The sequence below is a fragment of the Scyliorhinus canicula genome, chromosome 11, assembly GCF_902713615.1.
Source record: "Scyliorhinus canicula chromosome 11, sScyCan1.1, whole genome shotgun sequence".
NCBI lineage: Eukaryota > Metazoa > Chordata > Chondrichthyes > Carcharhiniformes > Scyliorhinidae > Scyliorhinus > Scyliorhinus canicula.
This window is the reverse complement of record NC_052156.1, coordinates 150,916,296-150,941,870: the sequence shown is the minus strand read 5'-3', so window position 1 is coordinate 150,941,870 and position 25,575 is coordinate 150,916,296. Positions and strand designations below refer to the sequence as shown.

The following is a 25,575-nucleotide window of genomic DNA, read 5'->3' as shown; positions in this document are numbered from 1 at the left end:
TCAGGGCATCCAGGGTGAGTCGGCAGCATTGTGCCCTGGCACTAACCTCCGTCCCACACACCCATAACCCTATGCTGCCCCCCACCCGGCCCAGAGGGCGGCTGAACCCCACCCTGCACCACATGCCGGCACCCATACCGGCCGCCATGGCCGGGTGCCCTGGCCACTGAGGCCAACAGTTGCCCGCTCCCTGGGCTGCAAATGTCAGACTGTCTAACACTGTTGTTTTCTGTTTCCCCCCTCCGCCCCAGACACGGGACACCCCGGAGCTCGAGTCGGAGGGTGACACTGACTTCCCGTCACAGCTGTCTCCAACACCCTCCACCATCCCAGAGACACTCACCTTGGTTGGGCACTTTAGTGAAGAGGCACTTGGGGCGCCACAGCAGGTGGAGGTAGGAACACCCGAGGGGCCAGTTGGTCGGAGGGCAGGCTGACCCCAGGGACTAGCTGCCCTCCAGATGGGTTTCAGGCTTCTGGAATGGACAGTCCCATCGATTGTGGAGATGCATTCGCAGAGCCAGGGACTACACGAGGGGCTGTCGACGAGCATCCAGCACCTGCAGGTGCAGTTGGAGGAGTCCAACAACATGCCGGAGCAGGAGGTGGTGCCCGCCATGTGTGCCACCCAGGCTAACACCGCACATACGGCATACATGGTGGAGGCCTTGAGGGCGGGGGTTTTGGCTATGGATCAACATGTCCAAGGCTTGGAGCATTCCGTGCAGGCAGGGGCCGTGGCCCAGGACAGGGTTTCTGCCTCACAGGCATCCCTGTGCCAGAGCCACCTGGAAATTGTAGAGATGGCCCTGAGCATGGCCCAATCACAGCAGGCCATAGCTGGGAACGTCGGCGGCATTGCCAGGCGCTGGCCAACGTGATGCAGAGGGAGGTGGCCCAGTCCCAGAGAGAGATGGCGCAGTCACTGGCCACCAGATGCACCCGGGACAGGACAAGGGGGCAATTCGAGGTGCTGCGGTGTTCCGGTACCTCCCCTGCCTGAGTCACCAGCGCGGGCTCCATCACCATCTCCCCCTGGGGGTGCCCGATACTCCATGGGACAGGGGTGCAAACAAAGCCATCCCCTGAGGTTCCCCGCCATCTGGCGCTGCCGGTCCTGGAGACCCGCTCTGGTCTCGACCATGGGTCTACATACTCATGGCCATGGAGCACAGGGAGGTATCCGCGTCAGTCAGTGGCCTCCGGATAGGCGTCATCAGCTACCACCGCAGGTGATAAATCCGTCACCCAGGGGCCAACCCCCAGCTGGGGGGTGGGGGGGGTTTCCCCTCGAACATGTCAGGAATCGCTGAATGTGCCAAGTTGAAGGTGTCGTGCATACTGCCCGGGTATTGGGCACAGACGTGTATGACACACAGCTGATGGTCACAGACCAGCTGTACGTTCATTGAACAGACCCCCTTTCAGTTTGTGTAGTGCGGCCTGTCCTCTGTAGGTGCACGTAGGGGGACATGCATCCTATCGATCACCCCCTGGACCCGGGGTATCCAGGCAATAGCGGCGAACCCCACTGCCCGAGCATCCTGGTAGGCTCGGTCCACATTGAAATGGATATATTGAGCTGCCTGGGCATACAGGGTCATTGTGGTGGCACAGATGGACCTGTGCACTAAGGCCTGTGAGATCCCGGACAGGTCCCCCTTGGCACCTGGAAGGACCCTTTGGTGTAAAGGTTCAGGCCTTCATCTCGATGGCCACCAGGAGTGGTGTCCTCCCCCATTCCCCCACAGTGCCAGGTGTGCCATCATCTGGCAGATATGTCGCACTGTCTCCCTGCTCAGCCGGAATATTTGATGTCATGCCCGGTGCAGTAGGTCCTCGAATGACAGGCGCTGCCGGTATACACAAGGCCTCTTGCGGTTCCTCCTTGGTACCTGCTCCACCTGTTGGGGGGGCGGCTCTCCATCCTGGGCAGCTGCCTCCTGTTCCTCTGCGGCACACTCCGCTACTGAACACTCCGCTGCTGCAGCGTCATCCTCCTTGAGCAGCTCCAACTCATACAGCCGCAGGACCTCCCCCTGAACTGTGGCAACCAGCAGCAGGGCCCCCATTACTGGTTGAATTCCAATATCCATTGTCTACAGGGGATGAAAAGCCAACATTTTAGCATGGTGCGTACCCTCCTGCCCAACCTGGTCCAATGGTGGCCCTAGTTGGCACTGTAGAACATAGAACATTGCAGCGCACTAGAGGCCCTTCGGCCCTCGATGTTGCGCCGTTCTGTGAAACCCCTCTAAAGTCCCTCTACACTATTCCCTTATCGTCCATATGCCTATCCAATGACCATTTGAATGCGTTTAGTGTTGGCGAGTCCACTACTGTTGCAGGCAGGGCATTCCACGCCCTTACTACTCTCTGAGTAAAGAATCTAACTCTGACATCTGTCCCATATCTACCTCCCCTCAATTTAAAGCTGTGTCCCCTCGTACTGGACATCACCATCCGAGGAAAAAGGCCCTCAATGTCCACCCTATCTAATCCTCTGATCATCTTGTATGCCTCAATTAAGTCACCTCTTAACCTTCTTCTCTCTAATGATAACAGCCTCAAGTCCCTCAGCCTTTCCTCGTAAGAACTTCCCTCCATACCAGGCAACATCCTGGTAAATCTCCTCTGTACCCTTTCCAATGCTTCCACATCCTTCCTATAATGTGGCGACCACAACTGCACGCAATACTCCAAATGCGGCCGCACCAGAGTTTTGTACAACTGCAACATGACTTCATGGCTCCGAAACTCAATCCCTCTACCAATAAAAGCTAACACACCGTACGCCTTCTTAACAACCCTCTCAACCTGGGTGGCAACTGTCAGGGATCTATGGACATGGACACCAAGATCTCTCTGCTCGTCCACACTACCAAGAATCTTACCATTAGCCCAGTACTCTGTCTTCCTGTTATTCCTTCCAAAATGAATCACCTCACACTTTTCTGCATTAAACTCCATTTGCCACCTGTCAGCTCAGCTCTGCAGCTTATCTATGTCCCTCTGTAACTTGTAACATCCTTCTGCACTGTCCACAACTCCACCGACTTTAGTGTCATCTGCAAATTTACTCACCCATCCTTCTACGCCCTCCTCCAGGTCATTTATAAAAATGACAAACAGCAGCGGCTCCAAAACAGATCCTTGTGGTACACCACTAGTAACTGGACACCAGTCTGAACATTTCCAATCAACCACCACCCTTTGTCTTCTATCAGCTAGCCAATTTCTGATCCAAACTGCTAAATCACCCTGAATCCCATGCTTCTGTATTTTCTGCAATAACCTACCATGGGGAACCTTATCAAACGCTTTACTGAAATCCATATACACCACATCAACTGCTTTACCCTCATCCACCTGTTTGGTCACCTTCTCGAAGAACTCAATAAGGTTTGTGAGGCACGACCTACTCTTCACAAAACCATGTTGACTATCTCTAATCAAATTATTCCTTTCCAGATGATTTTTCATCCTATCTCTTATAAACATGTCCAAGACTTTTCCCATAACAGAAGTAAGGCTCACTGGTCTATAGTTACTGGGGTAATCTCTACTCCCCTTCTTGAACAAGGGGACAACATTTGCTATCCTCCAGTCTTCTGGCACTATTCCTGTAGACAAAGATGACTTAAAGATCAAAGCCAAAGGCTCAGCAATCTCTTCCCTAGCTTCCCAGAGAATCCTAGGATAAATCCCATCTGGCCCAGGGGACTTATCTATTTTCACACTTTCCAGAATTGCTAACACCTCCTCCTTATGAACCTCAAGCCCTTCTAGTCTAGTAGCCTGTATCTCAGTGTTCTCCTCAACAACATTGTCTTTTTCCTGTGTGAATACAGACGAAAAATATTCATTTAGCACCTCTCCTATCTCTTCGGACTCCACGCACAAGTTCCCACTACTGTCCTTGACTGGCCCGACTCTTACCCACGTATGCCCCCCTCATCCCCGTACCCCTCGCTCTGTCGATGGCCGGCCCTGGTGCCTGTCTCTGATGCCGAGGGCACCGTCAGCTGGCACTGCCCTTACCTTGCCCTACGCTCCGTGGCCCACGCCAGGTGCCCCTGTAGGCACTAATCTGGGTGTTGCCCTCGATGGCCTGCCAGATGCCCTGTTAGGTGGGTGGTGGCCAGGTTTGGGGGGGGGGGGGGTGGCAGAGGTTGCGGTAGTGGGGGATGGGGGCACTCATACGGCTGGTGTCACTTTGCAGAATTAGAGGCCAAGGTGGGTGGTTAGTGTGGTGTGCAGCAAGATGGCTGCTTTGCAGGCCGTGGCAATAGCGATCTGTTCCTGGGCACCGCCCCTGTCCTGTGGGGGATCACCCCGGCCACTCGGCATGTTCCCCCATTACCCACCCCCTCCCCCACCCCTGGCAGAGTCCCACCCAACCCAGCCAGCACGGCCAGTGTCCGGGCCAGCAGACCACAGTCGCTCCTCTCCCGGTCCTACCTTCTCTCTCTCCCTCATCAGCCACGATGCCTTTCACGATTTTTCAAAAACACAAGTGAACTTTCAGGATCAGCTCAGTAAATGTGCAGCAGTTACAAAGCTCTTGGTCTAACCCCATCACTGCAGAACCCACAGAGACGCACAACTGAGCAGAAGGACAAACTTTAGTGTCACTCCCAGTGAATGTTCCTTTATCCACAGCATGTGACCCATATACTTTCCCCCAGGAAACAGTTTTACCTGGAAGGTGACTGTCAGAGGGGGAGGAAGTAGAGATCTGTCAAAGTCTAAAACTTAACCACATGGAGTCCCCTCAGAATCTCATCCACTGACCTATTTGCCTGGAATTATTTTCCCACAAGGCACCATTACATTTAGTAACATCAACTTACGCTGCTCAATATGCACACAGTCTTCCGTTGATTTGTAATCATCAGGTTGATTCATTCTCCATGATGTAAAATCTTTTAAAGATCCATCAGACCAAAGGAAAGTTCCCTCCTGTGGAAATGTCAAATATTATTTAGAAACGTATAATTTGCTCACCATAAAAAATGTGATGCAGCAGCTCAAGAAATGTTACCTTGTAGATGTCACTTAAACCAATCCAAATATGGACATTGGCTTCAGTTATCATGTTTTCAATGAATTCATTCTGTTTCTTCCAGTGTATGGAGGCCAGGTGGCTCTTTGGTCCCAGAGACTGGCAATGCAGCTTGAAAAAAAACAGGTTTATTCTTCTTACCGTTTTACATTGAAAATATTTCATTTTGTTACTCTGAAATGTTTAATGTTAAATGTTATTCTTTAGCAGAATGTGAACAATAAAAGGATCACCTCCTGCTATATGTCCATCAGCTCCTGACATGGGCTGACTGGGGGCCCAACAGAGGGTGCAAATAGTGCTAAACCCCAGGGCCTCGTGCTCGATACAGAGGCGGGGGAACTCGGTGTTGGGGTTGTGGGTGCTAGGGAGGTCTAAGAGCTGGGGTTCAGGGCTGGGGGCTGCCCAGACTCGGTGTTTTAAACAGTTTCTCATCATCCACTCTAAATACCACAGCTTCAGATCTGAAACACTGGCTGAAAAAAGGAGAAGGTACTGAGTTGGGCAAAGCAAAGGCGCGAGGTGAAGTGGGAAGGAGCTGGTATTCGTATATATCAGGACTTAACTGTGGAGCTGGCGAGAAGGTGGGCGGCCATCGGCTGGTGAAGGCTGCACTCTTGAGCAATGGTGTGAGGTTCGCAGTGGTCTACCCAGCAAAGCTGAGGGTGATCTACATTTCGAGGGGCTTCTACTTTGAGATGGTGGAGATGGCGGAGCTGTTTGTGAAGGCCAAGGGACTGGGGTTGAAAGAGATAGCATGAAAGATCAGTCATAGCCACAGAAACCCAGGGAAACCGGGTGCTAATGGCCACAGATACCAAGGGGAAAGAGTGTCAATGAGAGTCCCCAGAGAGGACAAAAGATGTGAAAGGTTAATGGCAGTCCTCTCTGGGGACTCTCATTGACACTCTTTCTCCTTGGTATCTGTGGCCATTAGCACCCGGTTTCCCTGGGTTTCTGTGGCTATGACTCACCTTTCATTCTCACTCCACAGGATAAATATTTCCCACTTTCTCTGTCTGTTAGCTTTGACAAAGAGTAATCCGACTCAAAACATTAGCTCTTTTCTCTCCCTACAGATGCTGCCAGACTTGCTGAGATTTTCCAGCATTTTCCCATTCATTTCATATAGGACGAGGGGTTGGCTTCGGGCTGAAGGGAGGGGAGTGAAATGTTGTGTACAGCCTTGTCTCTTGTTTCAGGATGTATGTTTGGTTTGTTTGGTTTGCATCCTCAAGGATGCTGCAAAGATATCTGTTAAGGCCCCAGCTATTTCGTCCCTCGCTTCCCTCAGTAACCTGGGATAGATCCCATCCGGACCTGGGGACTTGTCCACCTTAATGACTTCAAGAATACTCAAAACTTCCCCCTACCTTATGCCGCCTTGACCTAGAGTATTTAAACATCCATCCCCAGCCTCTACATCCATCCTGTCCCTCTCCTTGGTGAATACCGATGCAAAGTACTCATTAAGAATCTTACCCATTTCCTCTGACTCCACGCATAAATTCCCTCCTTTGTCTTTGAGTGGGCCAATCCTTTCTCTAGTTACCCTCTTGCTCCTTATATACGAAAAAAAGGCTTTGGGATTTTCCTTAACCCTGTTAACCAAAGATATTTCAGGACCCCTTTTAGCCCTCTTTATTGTGCGTTTGAGATTTGTCCTACTTTCCCGATATTCCTCCAAAGCTTCATCAGTTTTAAGTCGCCTAGATCTTATGTATGCTTCCATTTTCATCTTAGCTAGTCTCACAATTCCACCCGTCATCCATGGTTCCCTAATCTTGCCATTTCTATCCCTCATTTTCACAGGGACATGTCTGTCCTGCACTCTGATCAACCTTTCCTTAAAAGACTCCCACATTTCAAATGTGGATTTACCCTTAAACAGCTGCTTCCAATCCACATTCCCTAGCTCCTGCCGAATTTTGTTATACTTGACCTTTCCCCAATTCAGCACACTTCCTTTAGGACCACTCTCATCTTTGTCTATGAGTATTCTAAAACCTACGGAATTGTGATTGCTATTCCCAAAGTATTCACTGACTGAAACTTCAACACCTGGCCGGGATCATTCCCCAATACCGGGTCCAGTATGGCCCCTTCCCGAGTTGGACTATTTACATACTGCTCTAAAAAACTCTCCTGGATGCTCCTTACACATTCTGTTCCATATACGCCTCCAAAACTACAAGAGTCCCATTCAATGTTGGGGAAGTTAAAATCTCTCATCACGACCACCCTATTGCTCCTACACTTTTCTATAATCTGTCTACATATTTGTACCTCTACTTCACGCTCGCTTTTGGGAGGCCTGGAGTAAAGTCCCAACAATGTTACTGCACTCCTCCTATTTCTTAGCTCTACCCATATTGCCTCAGTGCTCGAATCCTCCATCGTGCCCTCCTTAATCACAGCTGTGATATCATCTCTGACCAGTAATGCAACTCCTCCACCCCTTTTACCTCCCTCTCTGTCCCTCCTGAAGCATCTATACCTGGGATATTTAGTTGCCAGTCTTGCCCTTCCCTCATCCAAGTCTCAGTAATACCACTAACATCATATTCCCAGATACTAATCCAAGCTCTAAGTTTATCTGCCTAACCTGCTACACTTCTCGCATTAAAACAAATGCACCTCAGCCCATCTGTCCATTTGTGTTCATCATCTCTTCCCTGTCTACTCTTTCCCTTAGTGACATTGAGTTTATTATCTAGTACCTTACTGGCTTTAGTTACTGCCTCTTTACTGTCCTCTAACTTCGTAATCTGGTTCCCATCCCCCTGCCACATTAGTTTAAAACCTCCCCAACAGTGTTAGCAAAAGTGGGTACGAGAATATTGGGCTTGGGGGTTATGGTGATTTTCTGGGAAGTCTCCGCACCTTTAGGGGCCAAGCCCTCACCTTGAGGGGCTAGGCCCGCGCCAGAGTGGTTGGCGTTCCGCCGGCTGGCGTGGACGGCCTTTGGCGCCACGCCAACCGGGGCCGAAAGGACTTTGCGGGCCGGCGTAAGTCCGGGCATGCGCCGGAGCATCAGCGGCTGCTGACGTCATCACCGCGCATGCGCAGGGGCGGGGATTTCTTCCACCTCCGCCATGGAGAAGGCGGAAGTAAAAGACTGCCACTACGGCACAGGCCCGCTCGCAGATCGGTGAGCACCGATCGCGGGCCAGACCACCGTGGGGACATCCCCCGGGGCCAGATTGCCCCGCGCCCCCCCCCCCCCAGGACCCCGGAGCCCACCCGCGCTGCCTGCTCCCGCCGGTAAGGTAGGTGGTTTGATCCACGCCTGCGAGAGAGGGTTGACAGTGGCAGGAGGGTAAAAGATCAGATGAGGCTTAGGAAGGGTTGGGTAAGTCAGGTTTTCCATTCGGGGTTTGAGAGCAGGGCTACGGGGTTGGCGCTATTGGTGGGCAAGAGGATGAGATTTCAGATGGAGAAGGAGGTGGCAGATCCCCCAGGGGGGCAGGTTGTGACGGGGCGTTAGAGGGGAGGTTGCTGGCGCTGGCGAGTATAATGGCCCCAACTGGGACGATGTGAGGGTTTGTGAAGAGGGTTCTATGTGCCATCCCTGATTTGGATACCTATGAGTTAATAATGGGGGGGGATTGGAATATGGTGCCAAGAGCCAAAGGTGGGTGGGTCACAGCTGCGCTCGCTGGCCCAGTCTGGGGAGCGGGAGGGACGAAGGCGCTGGCTGGGCTCATGGAGGAGGGAAGGTTCCAGCACCCGTGCGAATGGGAGTATTTCTCCCCGGCACATAAAGTGTACTCGAGGATAGACTTCTTCAGGGTGGGGAAGGCGTTATTGGCCGGGGTCAAAGGGTCGGATATTCAGCGATATTGATTTCAGACCATGTGCCGCATTGGGTGGATGTGGTTCTGGAGAAGGGGATGGCTCTGAGGCTGGGGTGGGGAATGGATGTGGGGTCACTGGGGGATCGGAGCTTTTGTGATAAGATTGGGAATGTGATTGAGGAATATGTGCGGTTTAACTACACAGGGAAATTTCACAGTCGGTAGTTTGGGAGACTCTAAAGGCAGTAGTGAGGGGGGAGGTGATTTCGTACAGGGCTAAGGTGGACAAGGAGGAGAGGGAGGAGCACCAGATATTGATAGAGGAGATGCTGGAGGTGTATAGGAGGTATGCGGGGAACCCAAACACAACCAGCTTGACTAGGAGGACAGAGCTTCAGGCGACGTTCAACCAGTTGCCCACAGGGAAAGCGGTGTGCCAGTTGAGGAGGGTAAGGGGGCAGTCTATGAAAAGGCAGCTCCAGCTCCAGAGGGAGGCCGTGGCGAGAGAGATAGTTCAGGTGTGGATAAGATGGGGAAGTGGGTGGTGGTCTCGGAGCAGATCAATAAAGTATTTGAAGAGTTCTATAAGGATTTATATAGGTCGGAGCCAGCGGGAGAGGAGCGAGAGATGAGGGAGTTCCTGGACGGGTTGGAGTACCCGAGGTTGGATGAAGAGGATAGGGCAGGGCTGGAGGGGCTGGTGGGGGAGCAGGAAGTGAGGAAGGCGATTGGGAGAATGCAGCCAGGGAAGGCGGCGGGACCTGATGGGTTCCCAGTGGAGTACTACAAGAAATTCAAGGATAGGTTGGCGCCGCTGATGGTGGGGATGTTTGAGGAGGCAATAAGTAGGGAAGTCCTGTCACAGGCATTGGGGCAGGCTTCGATTTCCCTGCTGTTAAAGAAGGATAAAGACACAGTGGAGTGTGGGTCTCATAGGCCCTTATCCCTATTGAATGCAGATGCCAAGATATTGGCAAACGTTCTGGTGGCAAGGCTGGAGGGGTGTCTCCCGAAGGTGATAAGGAGAGGATTAGACGGGGTTTGTGACGGGAAGGCAGCTGTTTTTGAACATGAGGAGGTTGCTAAATGTGATCCTGTCTCTGGCGGAGGGAAAGGAGATGGTGTTGGTGGTGATATTGCACCCACAGAAGGCATTTGATGGGGTAGAGTGGGGATATTTGATGGCGGTATTGAAAAGATTTGGAATCGGACCGAGGTTCGTGGCGTGGGTACGGCTGTTGTACAAAGATCCGATGGCGAGTGTGCGCAGGAATAATATGAATTTGGGTACTTTGCCCTGCACCGGGATGCGAGGCAGTGGTGTCCTATGTCCCCTCTGCTGTTTGCACTGGCAATAGAGCTTTGGCCATCGTACTAAGGAGCTCAGGGTTGTGGAAGGGGGATAGTGAGGGGTGTGCAGCATTGGGTATCCCGATAAGCCCATGCTCTGTTATTGTACATCTCAAAGCCGAGCACATCTGTGTGGAGTATAATGGGTCTGCTCCAAAGATTTGGGACATTCTCGGGGTATAAATTGTACCAAGGCAAGAGCCAGTATTTCATGGTCTCCTAATGGGAGCATGGGTGGGATACGGGCTGCCATCTTGTCTGGCGGCAACCCATTTCAGTACCTTGGGCCTTGGGGCACATGTGACTCAGGCTGGGGTGGGCTCCAAAGGTATAATTTTACCAGTTTGGTGGGGAGGGTGAAGGCCGATTTGGCAAGGTAGGACAACTTCCCTCTGTCATTGATGGGCGGGTGCAGACTGTTAAAATAAATGTGCTCCCGCGATTCTTGTTCCAATTTCAGTGCCTGCTGGTCTTTCTGCTGAAATCCTTCTTCAGGGGGGTAGACAAATCGATCTCCTTGTTTATTTGGTTGGGGGGGGCGGGGGGGGGGGGGTCTGGCCAGGGTTAGGAGGGTGGTCTTGCAGAGAGGGCAACAGGCGGGGCGTCTAGGCCTCCCAAACTTATTATACTATTATTGGGTGATGAATGTGGAGAAGGTGCGGGGCTGGACTAAGGAGGGGAAGACCCACTGGGTTAATATGGAGCAGTGCTCGTGTCGAGGTTCGGGGCTGTGAGCGCTGGTAACAGCGCCCTCCCGATGGCACCGGGTAAGTACTCGGTGAGTCCGGTGGTGGTGGCCACTTTTAAGATCTCGAGGCAGTTTAGCCTACATTTTAATCTGGGGACTAGGTCGGGGGGATGCCGATTAGGGGGAATCATCAGTTGGAGCCGGGAGAATGGAAGCAAGGTTTTGAAGATGGGACAAGATGGGGATTAAGACCATAAGACACAGGAGCAGAATTAGGCCACTCGGCCCATCGGGTATGCTCCACCGTTCAATCATGGCTGATATTTTCTCATCCCCATTCTCCTGCCTTCTCCCCATAACCCCTGATCTCCTTATTAATCAAGAACCTATCTAGCTGTCATAAAGACACTCAGTGATTTGGCCTCCACAGCCTTCTGCAGCCTTCCACAGATTTACCACCCTCTGGCTGAAGAAATTCCTCCACATCTCTGTTTTAAAATATCGTCCCTTTAGTTTGAGATTGTGTCCTCTGCTTCTAGTTTTTCCGAAAAGTGGAAACATCCTCTCCATGTCCACTCTATCCAGGCCTTGCAGAATCCTGTAAGTTTCAATAAGATCTCCCCTCACCCTTCTAAACTCCAATGAGTACAGACCCAGGGTGCTCAACCATTCCTCATACGACAGGGATCATTCCAGGGATCATTCTTGTGAACCTCCTCTGGACCCTTTCCAAAGCCAGCACATCCTTCCTTAGATACGGGGCCCAAAACTGCTCACAATTCTCCAAATGGTGTCCGACCAGAGCCTTATACAGCCTCAGAAGTATTCTTATATTCTAGCCTTCTCGACATGAATGCTAACATTGTATTTGCCTTCCGAACTGCTGACTGAACCTGCACGTTAACCTGAAGAGAATCTTGAACAAGGACTCTCAAGTTCCTTTGTGATTCTGATTTCCTAAGCATTTCCCCATTTAGAAAATAGTCCATGCCTCCCTTCCTCCTTCCAAAGTGCATAACCTCACACTTTCCGACATTGTATTCTACCTGCCACTTCTTTGCCCACTCTCCGAGCCTGTCCAAGTCCTTCTGCAGCCCAACTGCTTCCTCAATACTACCTGTCCCTCTGCAGATCTTTGTAGCATCTGCAAACTTAGCAACAGTGCATTCAGTTCCTGCTTCCAGATCATTAATGTATATTGTGAAAAGTTGTGGTCCTAGCACAGGCCCCTGAGGCACACCACTAGTCACCGGCTGCCATTCTGAAAAAAACACTTTATCCCCACTCTCTGTCCATGCCAGGATATTACCCTTAACACCATGGGCTCTTAACTTATTTAACAGTTTTGTATGCGGCACCTTGTCAAAGGCCTTCAGGAAATCTAAATAAATCACGTCCACTGGTTCTCCTTTGTCTAACATCCTTGTTACCTCCTCAAAGAACTCTAACAGATCTGTCAGACATGACCTCCCCTTGACGAAGCGTGCTGACTCAGTCCTATTTTATCCTGCACTTCCAAGTACTCCGCGATCTCATCTTTAATAATGGGCTCTAAAATCTTGCCAATGACCGAAGTCAGGCTAACCAGCCTATAATTTCCCGTCTTCTCCCTTCTTAAACAGCGGTGTTACATTAGCCTCTCTCCAGTCCTCTGGGACCCTCCCTGCCTCCAGTGATTCCTGAAAGATCATCACCAATGCCTCCACAATCTCCTCAGCTATCTCTTTTAGAACCTTGGGTTGTAGTCCATCCGGTTCAGGTGATTTATCCACCTTCAGACCTTTCAGTTTCCCCAGAACCTTCTCCTTGGTGATGGCCACTACATTCACCTGTGACCCTGATTCTCCTGGAGCTCTAGCATCCCACTGGTGTCTTCCACCATGAAGACTGATGCAAAGTAACTATTCAGTTCATTTGCCATTTCTTTGTTTCCTATTATTACTTCTCCAGCCACATTTTCCAGTGGTCCAATGTTCATTTTTGCCTCTCCCTTACCTTCAATATATTGAAAAAACTCTTTCTATCTTCTACCTGCTGGAGTTTCTGACCCTGGAGAAGGTGAAGTTTAAGTTGAGGGGAGGGGGGTGAAGGAGGGGGTTCTACAATTCTTGGGGTTTGTTTATGATGCATTTTTGGGAGTTGGTTGCAGGTGAATGCGAAGGGGTGGGGTGGGGGGGGTGGGGAGGGAGGGGGGGGGGTGGAGTGAGGGGGGGGAGATGCTTTCTTTTCTGTTCTATGTTTTATGTTATAGGTTTATCCAATTTCCAGGCTGTGTCCGGAGGATCCGTGGTGTTTTACGTCAAAACAACTGGCGGCGCCCCAGTACCGATCCTCCGACCAGTGAGGGGCTGGCAGTGCGCCACATAAAACGGCCGGTCTCCACGACAAAAACGGCCGCAGGATTTCCAGGTCCGTGGTTGCGCATTTGCACGGCAATGACCTACAGCGGTCGCGCCGTACAACATGGCGTCGGCCGTGCATGGACCCGACAATCCAGATAGTGCCCCCCTGGACAGCCCCCTCACCACCCCCTGGTTCACCCGCACCAGTCCCCTCGGCCCTAGCCGAAACCCCCCCCCCCCCCACCCCGGCCAGCTGCAAGGCTCCCGCCCGACTGTGGCGGCGTTGGACACAATCCGTAGCCGCCGTGCCGGGTCACTGATCGCTGACACCACACGTCCCCTGCACAGTTGGGAACTCAGGGGCGGAGCGTTGAGGAGGGCTTCAGGTGATGTCCTGAGGCCGTCCGAACGGCGTGCGGTGCGCTCCTTCATGATGCTCTTTTGGGGGGGGCGGAGTTTGTGAAAACAGGCGTCGCCCTGATTCCATCGTAAAAAGGGATTCTCCACCCGTTCGCCGAATATGAAATAGGCATCGGGGTACGGAGAATCCTGCCCATCATATTTCCATGGACCTTGTTTCCTCTGATCTGAAGATCAGAATCCCAATCCTGTCCCCACTAAACTTCCACATCTTGTATTTTACAGCAAGTTGCACTGGATGGTGACCAGGGTCAGGGAGCTGTGCTGATTGGATTTTCTTCCAATACAGAGACACTCAGACCAGTTCTAACACTCACATCGCTGTCCATGGATGAACCAATGAGCTTCATTGTCTGCAGTGTACAATGTCACAGTTCATTACCCTCAGTGTTAATGGAGAATCCAATGTAGATCATATTACCCAGGTGATGGAGCACTGAGTCAATCCAAACTGTCCAGATACAAACAAGAAGATTCTTTCCTCCTGTATTTGGTCAGGTTTAGAAACATTAAGGAGCAAATATTTGAATAACTTACAAAGATTTCAGGGTCTTACCTCAGCATCTGCCCAAGTCTTTTGATCCGAAACAAATTTGTAGCAATGGCCAAAATAATATATGTCATCACCACAAAGTCCTTTCCCCGAGAGACAACGTTTCCCAAGGTCCTGCTCCATCTCTGCCTGTTGCTCCAATTCAACCGGCAGAGGAGGTTGAGCTGCAAATTAAAACAAAATTGTAATAATCACAACAATCACATTTCATTTCTCATTCATAGGGCTAGAAATTGATGAGCACATGGTAGACGAGACCTGACCAGCGAGTGGGATTTTTCACCTTACTGCATTAACCCTCCACTAACACACCATAGGGGCGACCTTCCGGAAAAATTTCCAAATGCTGCAGCGAGCTGGAACTGCCGGGTATTTCCCGGCACTCGGCCCATCGAGGCCGGCAATGCTATGCAACGTTAATTGGCCCACTTAATGAGGCCTCACGGGCTTCTCGCCCTGAATGCCGGCTTGACTGCTGATTCCCCGGCACCGCGCTCTCCAGTTCCCCGCTAACAAGGTCGAGCAGCACTTAAGCTGCACTTGCCCAGCCAACACCAACCAGCTCACAACAGTGGTGCTGAGGAGACCAGCCCCAAGATTCAGGGATGCTGACCTGGGGACGTTCCTGGACGTGGTGGAGGCCATGAGGGATGTGACCAGGACTGCCCTCCAATGTCGGAAGAAGGTCAATGACCTACACTGGGCAGCAGGAGTGAGTCGACACCAATGTCCCACTCCCCCAACCCCCCAAGGGAGCATCTCCCAGGCAACCCCCAACCCTGCCTCCATCCCCCTTCAACCCTCCCTCCACCCCAATCCTCCCTTCACACCACCCCTCCTCACAACTATGAAACGTGTGTGGCTAACAATGCCCTCTGTCTCCTCAGAAAAAGCTCTCCCATGAACAGCAGGAGAGGGCCCAGACTGGCAGTGGGGTACTGGACCTGAGAATCTTCACCTCCTTCGAGGAGCGGGCCCTGGGGGTGACTGGGCTGGCCAAGGACAGGGCAGTCACCCACCCGGAGGCTGGCAGACGTCGCAAAGGTGGGGAACCATCGGGCCCCACGCAGAGGACCTGTCAAACATGAGTAGTGATTGCCTTAGTGACTGACCCATCCCTCCCACTGACCACATATCCATTCTCCCGCAGGTCCTCCATCCGACAGCGCCGGCAAATCTCGGCTGGCTCGCTCTCCTGACCCTGAGGTGAACACGTCAGAGGAGAGCTCCAAGGACGCAACTATTATAGTCACGGCACAGCTGTCACCCCACCCCCCACCAGCACAGATACACACACCTTGTTGTGACATGTTAGTGGTCAGGCTTCTGGGACACAATCTGGTGAGCACCACACTGCAAATGATGCACATCTGGTGGAGGCAGGAAACCCCAGGCGAGACAGCAGTCGGAGGGCTGAGCCTCTGGAACAGAGTTACCCGGAGTGGATGAAGATGAGAGAGAGTGGTCAGGACATTGAGAGGAAGTTGTCAGCGTCAGTCCGGCAAATCCATAGCCACTTGGAGTCCCAGAGTCTATGGGTGCAGGAGAGGGCGCGAGCAAAGAGTGGCATCGAGGCCAACACTGCAAGGGTGGCGATTGCAGTGGAAAGCCTGGTGCACGACATCGGTGCCATGAGTGAAATCAGTGACGGCCTAGGTTGAGGGTGTCAGCAGGATGGCTACCTCGCTGCGGGATGTCACCCAGTACCAGGCTAACCCTGATGAGGTTCTGCGGGACATGATGGGCATGGCCAAGGTGCTCGAACCTTATCTCAGTCGCAGATGGACATGGCTGAGGCACTGCAGAGAATGTCCCAGTCACTGAGGGCATTGACACTATGGTGCGGACCATGGGGAACCGCCAGGGCTGGCAGAGTCAGGTGATGCAGAAGCAGCTGAGGCTCGAATCAGCTGCCCCTCCATCCCAAGGTGAACCCAGGGCCCCATTGGAACTGACCGGGAGGAGGGGGCGCTGGGTGGCAACCCAAACCCGTCTGATGAAGCTGTGCCTCAGAGCCAGCACATGGGACCGGGCAGCATGGCTGTGCATGTGCCACCGACAAGTGAACCGGGGTCCTCCTGCCTCCGAGCCCCCAGAGGACGCCCGCCAGGGGCAACGAAAACCACGGGATGAGGTAATCAGCTGGCTGCCTCCAACTCAGATGTGCATCCTGGGGAAACACCAAGATGTAGCGGTAAAGCTAGGAGGGCTAGGCACATTAAGGACCATTAAGGGCACCGGTGCCACGCATTGTGGGCGCCCTCTCGTGCACCCGTAGACACTGGGACTCCTCCAAGTGGCTATGGATCTGCCGGACTGACGCTGACAACTCCCTCTGAATGTCCTGGCCACTCTCCATCATCTTCATCCACTCCGGGTAACTCTGTTCCAGAGGCTCAGTGGGTGGGGGGGGGGGGGGGGGGGGGGGGGGGTGTTGGGAGCTGGGGACTGGGAGGGGAGTTGGGGGGTGGAGGCTGGGGCTTGGGGGCGGCACTATCGGGAATGGGGTATAGTACAGCGAATTAAACAACCTTGTGTACAACCATTATGATGCCGCTGTCACTTTCTCAGCAGTCGTTGGGGGTTATGGGTGATCAGTGGGGCAGGCGGGCAAGGAGAAGGGTTGCCCCCGGAATGGGGTTGGGATCCAGGGGTTGGCATGGTGGTGCCATGAGTGATTGCACGCCCAGTTGCCCCCCTCCCCAGCACCTCACTACCACCTTCCCATGGCGGACAACCTCTGCAGAGGGTCCTCCCACCCCAGCCGATGATCTCCATCTCCCGCCGAGCACAGGGGCGACAAGCCCCGCACCCCTGGGCTCTTTTCCTGTGAGCAAAGTTGGCTTTTCCCCTGCTCAGCTCCGCACAAAAGCCCTGCTGCCAGGTTCAGAACGAGTACTAAGCGGTACCAACGCGACCACTTGCTTGGGAAGCCGCTGAATGATGGGAGGCCGTTGGATAAGGGGTGACTCTTGTTAATTGTATGGAAATGGGGCTTTAGTGGTGGTAATTGGTTTCACGCCATGATACAGCGAGATTCCGATTCTGCCTGGGGGAGCTGGCCGGCTGCATCGCAAACTGTTTGGTGCCAGACGCGGTTCCCATTTTTGGTCCATCCCTCTATTCACCGGCCTCACTACGTTTGAGCGCGAGTGTAACGAGGCCGGAAGATCGCGCCCCATGTTTACATCAAAGAGAGAATTTACAGAACAGGAAGAGGATGTTTGCTCCAATTGGCCAATGCCTGTGTTTCTGTCCCTCAGGAATCTCCTCCCACTCTGTTTACTTCCTCTAACCCGACCACCACATCACTTCATTCCCATCTGCCCCGTGTTTATCTAGTTTCCCCAACAACTTTACCAGATCAATTCCCACCTGGATCCTTCCAGCTCTTCCCATCTCTCTAACCACATCCCTTCTTCTAATGCCAGCTCTGACGTGTATTCACTGTGCAAGAACAATGAACAAAGAAAAGTACAGCACAGGAACAGGCCCTTTGGCCCTCCAAGCCCATGCCGACCATGCTGCCCGTCTAAACTAAAATCTTCTGCACTTCCTGGGTCCGTATCCCTCTATTCCCATCCTATTCATGTATTTGTCAAGATGCCCCTTAAATGTCACTGTCGTCCCTGCTTCCACCACCTCCTCCGGCAGCGGGTTCCAGGCACCCACTACCCTCTGTGTAAAAAAACTTGCCTCGTACATCTCCTCTAAACCTTGCCCCTCGTACCTTAAACCTATGCCCGTTAGTAATTGACCCCTCTACCCTGGGGAAAAGCCTCTGACTATCCACTCTGTCTATGCCCCTCATAATTTTGTAGACCTCTATCAGGTCGCCCCTCAACTTTCCGGTCTGATGCTAAATGTTTTGTGCTCAGCAAAGTACTCAGTTTTATCACTGTCTGTCCTCGCCTCAATGAATTTTGGGCTCGACACGAAGCTGAACTCTTCTTCTGTCATCTTCATCTCCGTGCTCACCTCTTTGGGCAGAAACCCTCCCCCTTGTTCCTTTCACCCGTCTCCACCACTTTCCCGCGACCTGGACCCCTTCTTCTGGCCTTGATCTTTTCATTGAGAACTGTTGCCATGACATCGGCCATCACTGACAGGGTCCTCAATGTGTCCGACCATCTACCGCGTTTCTTTCCTCACCCTTTCTCCTCCCTCCCATAACCATGATAGGCTTCTCCATGTTCTCACTTTTCACCCCAGCAGCCTCCGCATTGAAAGGATCATCCTCCGCCATTTCCATCAACTCCTGCATGATGCCACCATCAAACACGTTTTCCCCTCACCTCTCCTGTCAACATTCCACAAGGACCATTCGCTCTGTGACACCCTCTTCCATTCCTCTGTCAATCCAACACCTCATCCCTTCCCACGGCACCTTGCTATGCAATTGCAGGATGTGAACCACCTACCACTTTACCTGCTCCCTCCTCGCTAACCAAGGCCACAGACGCCGCTTCCAGGTGAAGTCACAATTCACTTGCATCTGCTTCAAGTTAGTCGCTGCATTCACTGCTCACAATGTGGTCTCTCTACTTGGGGGAGAGTAAACACAGACTGGGTGATCCTTGCGGATCACCGTTGCTCAATTCAGAAACATGAACCTGACCATTTTCATTCACAATTTTGGTCTCTGGCTCACATTTCTGTCCTCGACCTCCTGTAATGTTCCAGTGAAGCCCAGCACAAACTGGAGGAACCCAGCACCTCATTTCCGATTGAGCACTTCTGGATTTAACATTTGAGTTCATCAACTTCAGACCATGATCTCTCTTCGCTGTTTTGAAATATTTCTTTTTCGTCGCCCATCTGCTTACAGACCCAGTCCATAACTTGTTCCTGAGTTTCACCTGAGGAAGGAGCAGTGCTCCGAAAGCTCGTGTTTGAAACAAACCTGTTGGACTTTAACCTGGTGTTTTACTCTCAGAGACTGCTGACCCTTGTTTGGCTATTAACACATTCTGACCTTTATACCACTATTAACACCTCCTTTAGTCTTTAACACTCTCATTACCACTCCCTTTGTCTCATGTCCATGGCATCTTTGTGAAATTTCTCCTGAACTCCTTCCTACACCTGATCTTATGTTTTGCTCCATCTACTCCACCCTCACTCTTCAACAGTATCAAAGCCATCACATTTCTACCTCGCTTCAGCTCTGAAGAAGTCAGACGGACTCAAAACGTCCACTCTGTTTCGCTCTCCACAGATGCTGCCAGACCTGATGTGTTTATTTCCAACATTTTCGGTTTTCATTTCAGTTTACCTGCCACATCCCTGGTGAATAATGCAGCCAACAGCAAGACTCCAAACAGCATCATGTTTGTGGTGAAGTTCCTTCCTCAAATCTGAAATGTAAAAAAGTTTCAACATTAACATTAAGATTCTCAATGAAAGATGGGAATTTGCAGCTCCCATTCCTACCTCGCTCTTTCCCAGTTGTCTGATGTGATGAGGTTTCAAGTGCAACTGTGAATATATAGAGCAGACTGAAGACCAATGGAATCATTGAAATCAAATCCAATTGGTTGGACCATTAATGATGTCAAAAGAATCATTGACAATTAGTGGCTGAGAGCCAACAGGAGATGCTGGAAGATATTCAAATATTTACTGTGCTACACCTGAGATTGTGTAACGTGGCTCTGTAACTCCTCAGTGAAGAATGGAAACTGCAGTCAATGTTCCTAAACCCATTAATCAGGCTGTAAATTAACCAATTGAAGAAATTAGGATTTAACGATCAATGAGAACATTTAGAATTTTCTAATTATTATAATGAGGCAAGGAACTCAAAATATAGAAATGATAGCCTCAAAAAACGAGAACGTATGTCAGATAATCTGATCCCTTTTGTAATAGATCTGAACCCCATCTGTTCTCCCATATCTGGGCAGCAGGGTAGCATGGTGGTTAGCATAAATGCTTCACAGCTCCAGGGTCCCAGGTTCGATTCCCGGCTGGGTCACTGTCTGTGTGGAGTCTGCACGTCCTCCCCCTGTGTGCGTGGGTTTCCTCCGGGTGCTCCGGTTTCCTCCCACAGTCCAAAGATGTGCGGGTTAGGTGGATTGGCCATGCTAAATTGCCCGTAGTGTCCTAATAAAAGTAAGGTTAAGGGGGGGGGGTTGTTGGGTTACGGGTATAGGGTGGATACGTGGGTTTGAGTAGGGTGATCATGGCTCGGCACAACATTGAGGGCCGAAGGGCCTGTTCTGTGCTGTACTGTTCTATGTTCTATGTTCTATCTCACCTTAATGGTAGATCTGCTTCACACACTGGCAGCAGCGAGAATGTCCTGGGGTGGTGTCCAGGCACGGACCGCCATTGCCACGGCCTTCAGGTCAGCCATCTTGCTGCACACCCCAATGACCACCCACCTTGGCCCCTTGACACCGGGAGCATAGGTGCCCCTACCCCCTCATTCCTGCACTTCACCATCCGCCATGCCCTCCCACCACCCGACCAGCTGTCACCTGCCGGCGGGGCATCAGGCAGCCCATCCAAGGCAAGGCCCACTGTAGCCCTCCAGGGACACTGGGCGGGGGCCGCCGGAGCGTACCCCTGGCAAGGGCAGTGTCAGCCAATGGTATTCCTGGCAGCAGGGAAGGGTACCAGGGCTAGAGTCCCCTTGGTGCCTGTTGGACCTGGTTGGGCACAGGGGGTATGCACTAAGCCAGTGTAGTGTTGAAAGTCTGGGGCGCGACCCGCGTGTGGGTCACGGGTGGGTGTCGGGAGCGTCGCGGAGCCATCCTTCACGGCGCTCCCAATCGCGCAAATCCCCACGCAGCAGCCGGCTTTTAATAACGCCGGTTGCAAGCGTCCATTAAAATGGCCACGAACATTTTAAAAATTCGACCGCATTGTGCATGCGCCCACTGCGGCCGCTATTTTGTTAAACGGTCGCAGCTTTTTGTTTTACAAGTTTGGGGTTTTTAAATTCATTTTATTAATTTATTTTATTTATTTAATTTTAATTTTTTTCATTTATTTTATTCATTTTTTGTTTACAAGTTCCGGAGGTTTTTATTCATTTAATTCATTTATTTTATTTATTTTTAGTTTTTCATTTATTTTATTTTATTTTATTTATTTATTTATATATATTTATTTTTATATATTTATTTTATCACTGTCCGTGTGGAGTTTGCACATTCTCACCGTGTTTGCGTGGGTTTCGCCCCCACAAACCAAAGATGTGCAGGGCAGGTGGATTGGCCACGCTAAATTGCCCCTTAATTGTAAAAAATTAATTGGGTATTCTAAATTTAAAAAAAGAAAAAAAGAAATGAGAGACAGGTCCTGATTCTGGGATATTAAGAGTGGGGGGTGGTAGTGCGGAAGTTTAAGGGGTATACTGGGACAGGGGAAGGGTATGGAGTATGTCGGGAATAGGGGGGGTGAAGATTATCATAGAATTTACAGTGCAGAAGGAGGTCATTCGGCCCATCGAGTTTGTACCGGCTCTTGGAAAGAGCACCCTACCCAAGGTCAACACCTCCACCCTATCCCATAACCCAGTAATCCCACCCAACATTAAGGGCAATTTTGGACACTCCAGGCAATTTATCATGGCCAATCCACCTAACCTGCACATCTTTGTGACTGTGGGAGGAAACCGGAGCACCCGGAGGAAACCCACGCACACACGGGGAGAATGTGCAGACTCCGCACAGAGAGTGACCCAAGCCGGAATCGAACCTGGGACCCTGAAGCTGTGAAGCAATTGTGCTATCCACAATGCTACCGTGCTGGAGCCTCACAATCAGTTCCCTGATCTGGGCTCAATGTAACAGTGAAGGAGATAGCTTTTTAACTTGACGGCCTCAGTATCGTCCTGCCTCTGCCTCCACCTGAGGCCCTAGTGAGGTAGTCAGCAGGCCTGACTCCCACCAATCCACCACTTCCTGTCATCAATGGTGCAGGCAAGTGTGCGGGAGGCGCGGGCACATGGCTGGCCTAAAAAAGGGAATGGCTAGTCGGCGGGGGGGGGAGGTAATTAACCCTCCGACCAGGCTGATCACGTGGAAAGTGAGGGGCATGAATGGGCCGGTCAAGAGGGCCCGTGTGTTTTTGCACTTAAGGGGGCTAAAGGCAGACGTAGCCATGCAGCAAGAAACACATCTGAAGCTCGCTGATCAAACCAGGCTGAGGAAGGGATGGGTGGGGCAGGTCTTTCACTCAGGGCTGGGTGCGAAGACCAGGGGGGTCGCAATCTTGGTGAGCAAGCGGGTGGCATTTGAGGCAGGGGGGTATTGTGGCGGATAAAAGGGGTAGATATATTATGGTGAGTGGCAAGCTACAGGGGGTCCGGGTGGTGTTAGTAAACGTGTATGCCCCGAACTGGGACGATGCAGGTTTTATGAAGCGAATGTTGAGTAAGATTCCGGATCTGGAGTCAAGTAGTCTGGTAATGGGGGGGGACTTCAATACGGTCCTGGACCCGGGACTGGACCGGTCTAGGTCTAGATCGGGTAAGAGGCCGGCAGCGGCCAAGGTCCTGAGGGGATTCATGGACCAGATGGGGGGAGTGGGCCCGTGGAGGATCGCTCGGCCAAGGACGAAGGAGTTTTCTTTCTTCTCCCATGTCCACAAGGTGTATTTGCGGATTGATCTTTTCGTGGTGAGCAAGGCGCTAATCCCGAGAGTTGAGGGGGTAGAGTACTCAGCCATTGCGATCTCGGACCATGCCCTGCACTGGGTGGAGTTGAGGCTGGGGGCGGAGAGAGGCCAACGCCCGCTGTGGAGACTGGACGTAGGACTATTGGCGGATGAGGTGGCCTGTGGGCGGATTAGGAGGAGTATCCAAAGCAATGTGGCGACCATCGATACTGGGGAAGTCTCAGTAAGTGTGGTCTGGGAGGCGCTGAAGGCAGTTATCAAGGGGGAGCTAATTTCTATCAGGGGGGAGCTAATTTCTATCAGGGCCCACAGAGAGAAGAGGGATAGGATGGAGAGGGAGCAATTGGTGGGGGAGATACTCAGGGTGGACAGGAGGTATGCAGAGTCCCCCGAGGAGGGGCTGCTAAAAGAGCGCCGGAGCCTGCAGGCAGAGTTTGATTTGCTTATCACAGGGAAGGCAGAGGCTCAGTTGGGGAAGTTCCAAGGAGTGGTGTACGAGTATGGGAAGAAGGCAAGTAGGATGCTGGTGCACCACCTACGGAAGAGAGAGGCGGCCAGGGAAATTGGGGGAATTAGGGACAGGGGGGGGTAACATGATTCTGAGCCCGGTAAGGATCAATGAGGTCTTCAAGGACTTTTATGGTAAACTGTATGAGTCAGAACCCCGGGGGGGGGGGGGGGGGGGGGGGGGGGGGGGAGGAAGCAATTCTTGGACCGACTGAGGTTCCCGAAGGTGGAGGAAGGGCTGGTAGAGGGATTGGGGGCCCCGATTGAGATGGAGGAATTGGTTAAAGGTTTGGAGGGTTTGCAGTCGGGCAAGGCCCCGGGACCGGACGGATGTCCCGTAGAATTCTACAGCAAATTCTCAGAGCTGTTGAGCCCATTATTGCTGAGAACCTTCAACGAGGCTAAGGAAAGGGGAACCCTTCCCCCAACGATGTCGCGGGCCTTGATCTCGCTCATCCTTAAGCGAGATAACGACCCGTTCCAATGTGGCTCCCACAGAGCGATATCGCTCCTTAATGTGGACGCCAAACTGTTGGCCAAGATCCTGGCCACCAGAATTGAGGACTGTGTCCTGGGAGTGATTAATGAGGATCAGACGGGGTTTCTGAAGGGCAGGCAGCTGAACACGAATGTGCGGAGGCTCGCGAACGTGATCATGATGCCCTCGGAAGGAGGGGATGCAGAACTGGTGGCTGCAATGGATGCGGAAAAAGCCTTTGATCGAGTGGAGTGGGAGTACCTGTGGGAAGTGTTTGGCAGATTTGAATTTGGCGAGGAATTCATAGGGTGGGTCAAAATACTGTATCAGGCCCCTGTAGCGAGTGTGTCTACGAACCGGCTGTGGTCGGTGTACTTTAGGCAGCATCGAGGAACGAGGCAGGGGTGCCCCTGTCCCCCCTGCTGTTTGCCCTGGCAATCAAACCGCTGGCCATGGCCCTGAGGAGGTCTAGAAACTGGTGGGGGCTGGTTTGGGGGGAGGGGGAGCATCGTGTTTCTCTGTATGCAGATGACCTGCTCCTGTATATTTTAGATCAGGTGGAAGGGATGGGGGAGGTCATGCAGATCCTTAAAGATTTTGGGGATTTCTCGGTATAAGTTGAATGTCGGGAAAAGCAAGCTTTTTGTGATGCATACAAGGGGCCAGGAAAAGAGACTGGGAGAGCTTCCACTCAAGATGGTGGAGAGGAGCTTTCGCTACTTGGGCATACGGGTGGCTAAGAGTTGGGATGCCCTGCTCAACCTAACATGGCTGGTGGATCAGATTGAGGAGGATGTTAAGAGGTGGGACATGCTACCGCTTTCCCTGGCGGGCATGGTGCAGTCCGTGAAGATGACGGTCCTCCCCAGGTTCTTGTTCGTCTTCCAGTGCCTTCCCATCCTCATCCCCAAGTCCTACTTCAAGCGGGTGAAGAGGATTATCACGGGATTTGTGTGGGCAAACAAGACCCCGTGAGTCAAGAGACTGTTCTTAGAGCGCAGTCGGGGGTGGGGGGGCTGGCGCTGCCGAACTTCTGCAGCTATTATTGGGCAGCGAATATATCCATGATCCGGAAATGGGTAATAGAGGGAGGGGGGCGGCCTGGAAATGGCTGGAGGCAGCGTCTTGCAGGAACACTAGCTTGGGGGCACTGATAACGGCACCGCTGACACTCCCGCCGGCACGGTACACCACGAGTCCGGTGGTGATGGCGACATTGAGGACCTGGGGTCAGTGGAGAAGGCACAGGGGGAAGGTAGGGGCCTCAGTCTGGACCCCGATACGAAACAACCACAGGTTCGTCCCAGGTAGAATAGACGGTGGGTTCCTAAGTTGGCACAGAGCGGGTAGCCCGGAGAGGGCTCTTGTTAATGTGGAGGGACGCGAAACCCCCAAGTGTGGAGACTTGGGTCAGTGACAAGGCTGGGTTTCTAAGTCTGGAGAGCATAAAGTTTGCCTTAAGAGGGTCCTTGCTGAGGTTCTCCAGGCGATGGCAACCGTTCCTTGACTTTCTTGCGGAACGTTAAGTGAGGAGGTCAGCAGCAGCAAACCGGGGGCGGGGGGGGGGGGGGGGGGGGGGGGTGGGGGGGGGGGGGCAGTATGGATTGTGGATGGATTTCACTTGTAAAAGATATCCCACCTTGTTTTGTTAATTAGTTTTTTTATTCTGTTTTTTGTTGCCTTTTTTTTTGCAGTGGTTGTGTAAACATTTTGTAAAATTTTGAATAAAAACAAGTTTAAAAAAAAA

General features: G+C 52.0%; 1 protein-coding gene across 1 annotated transcript; it reads right to left on the bottom strand.

Moving 5' to 3' along the window:
- Positions 1-1,817: 1,817 nt before the first annotated feature.
- Positions 1,818-19,738, bottom strand: LOC119973808 (ladderlectin-like). Its single transcript, XM_038812232.1, has 6 exons — positions 19,649-19,738; positions 19,491-19,572; positions 14,219-14,379; positions 5,045-5,176; positions 4,834-4,962; positions 1,818-2,099 (listed from the first exon to the last, which is right to left on the bottom strand). The coding sequence occupies exons 2-6, from the start codon at positions 19,543-19,545 to the stop codon at positions 1,818-1,820; spliced, it is 759 nt and encodes a 252-aa protein (XP_038668160.1). The 5' UTR covers positions 19,546-19,572; positions 19,649-19,738.
- Positions 19,739-25,575: the final 5,837 nt, after the last annotated feature.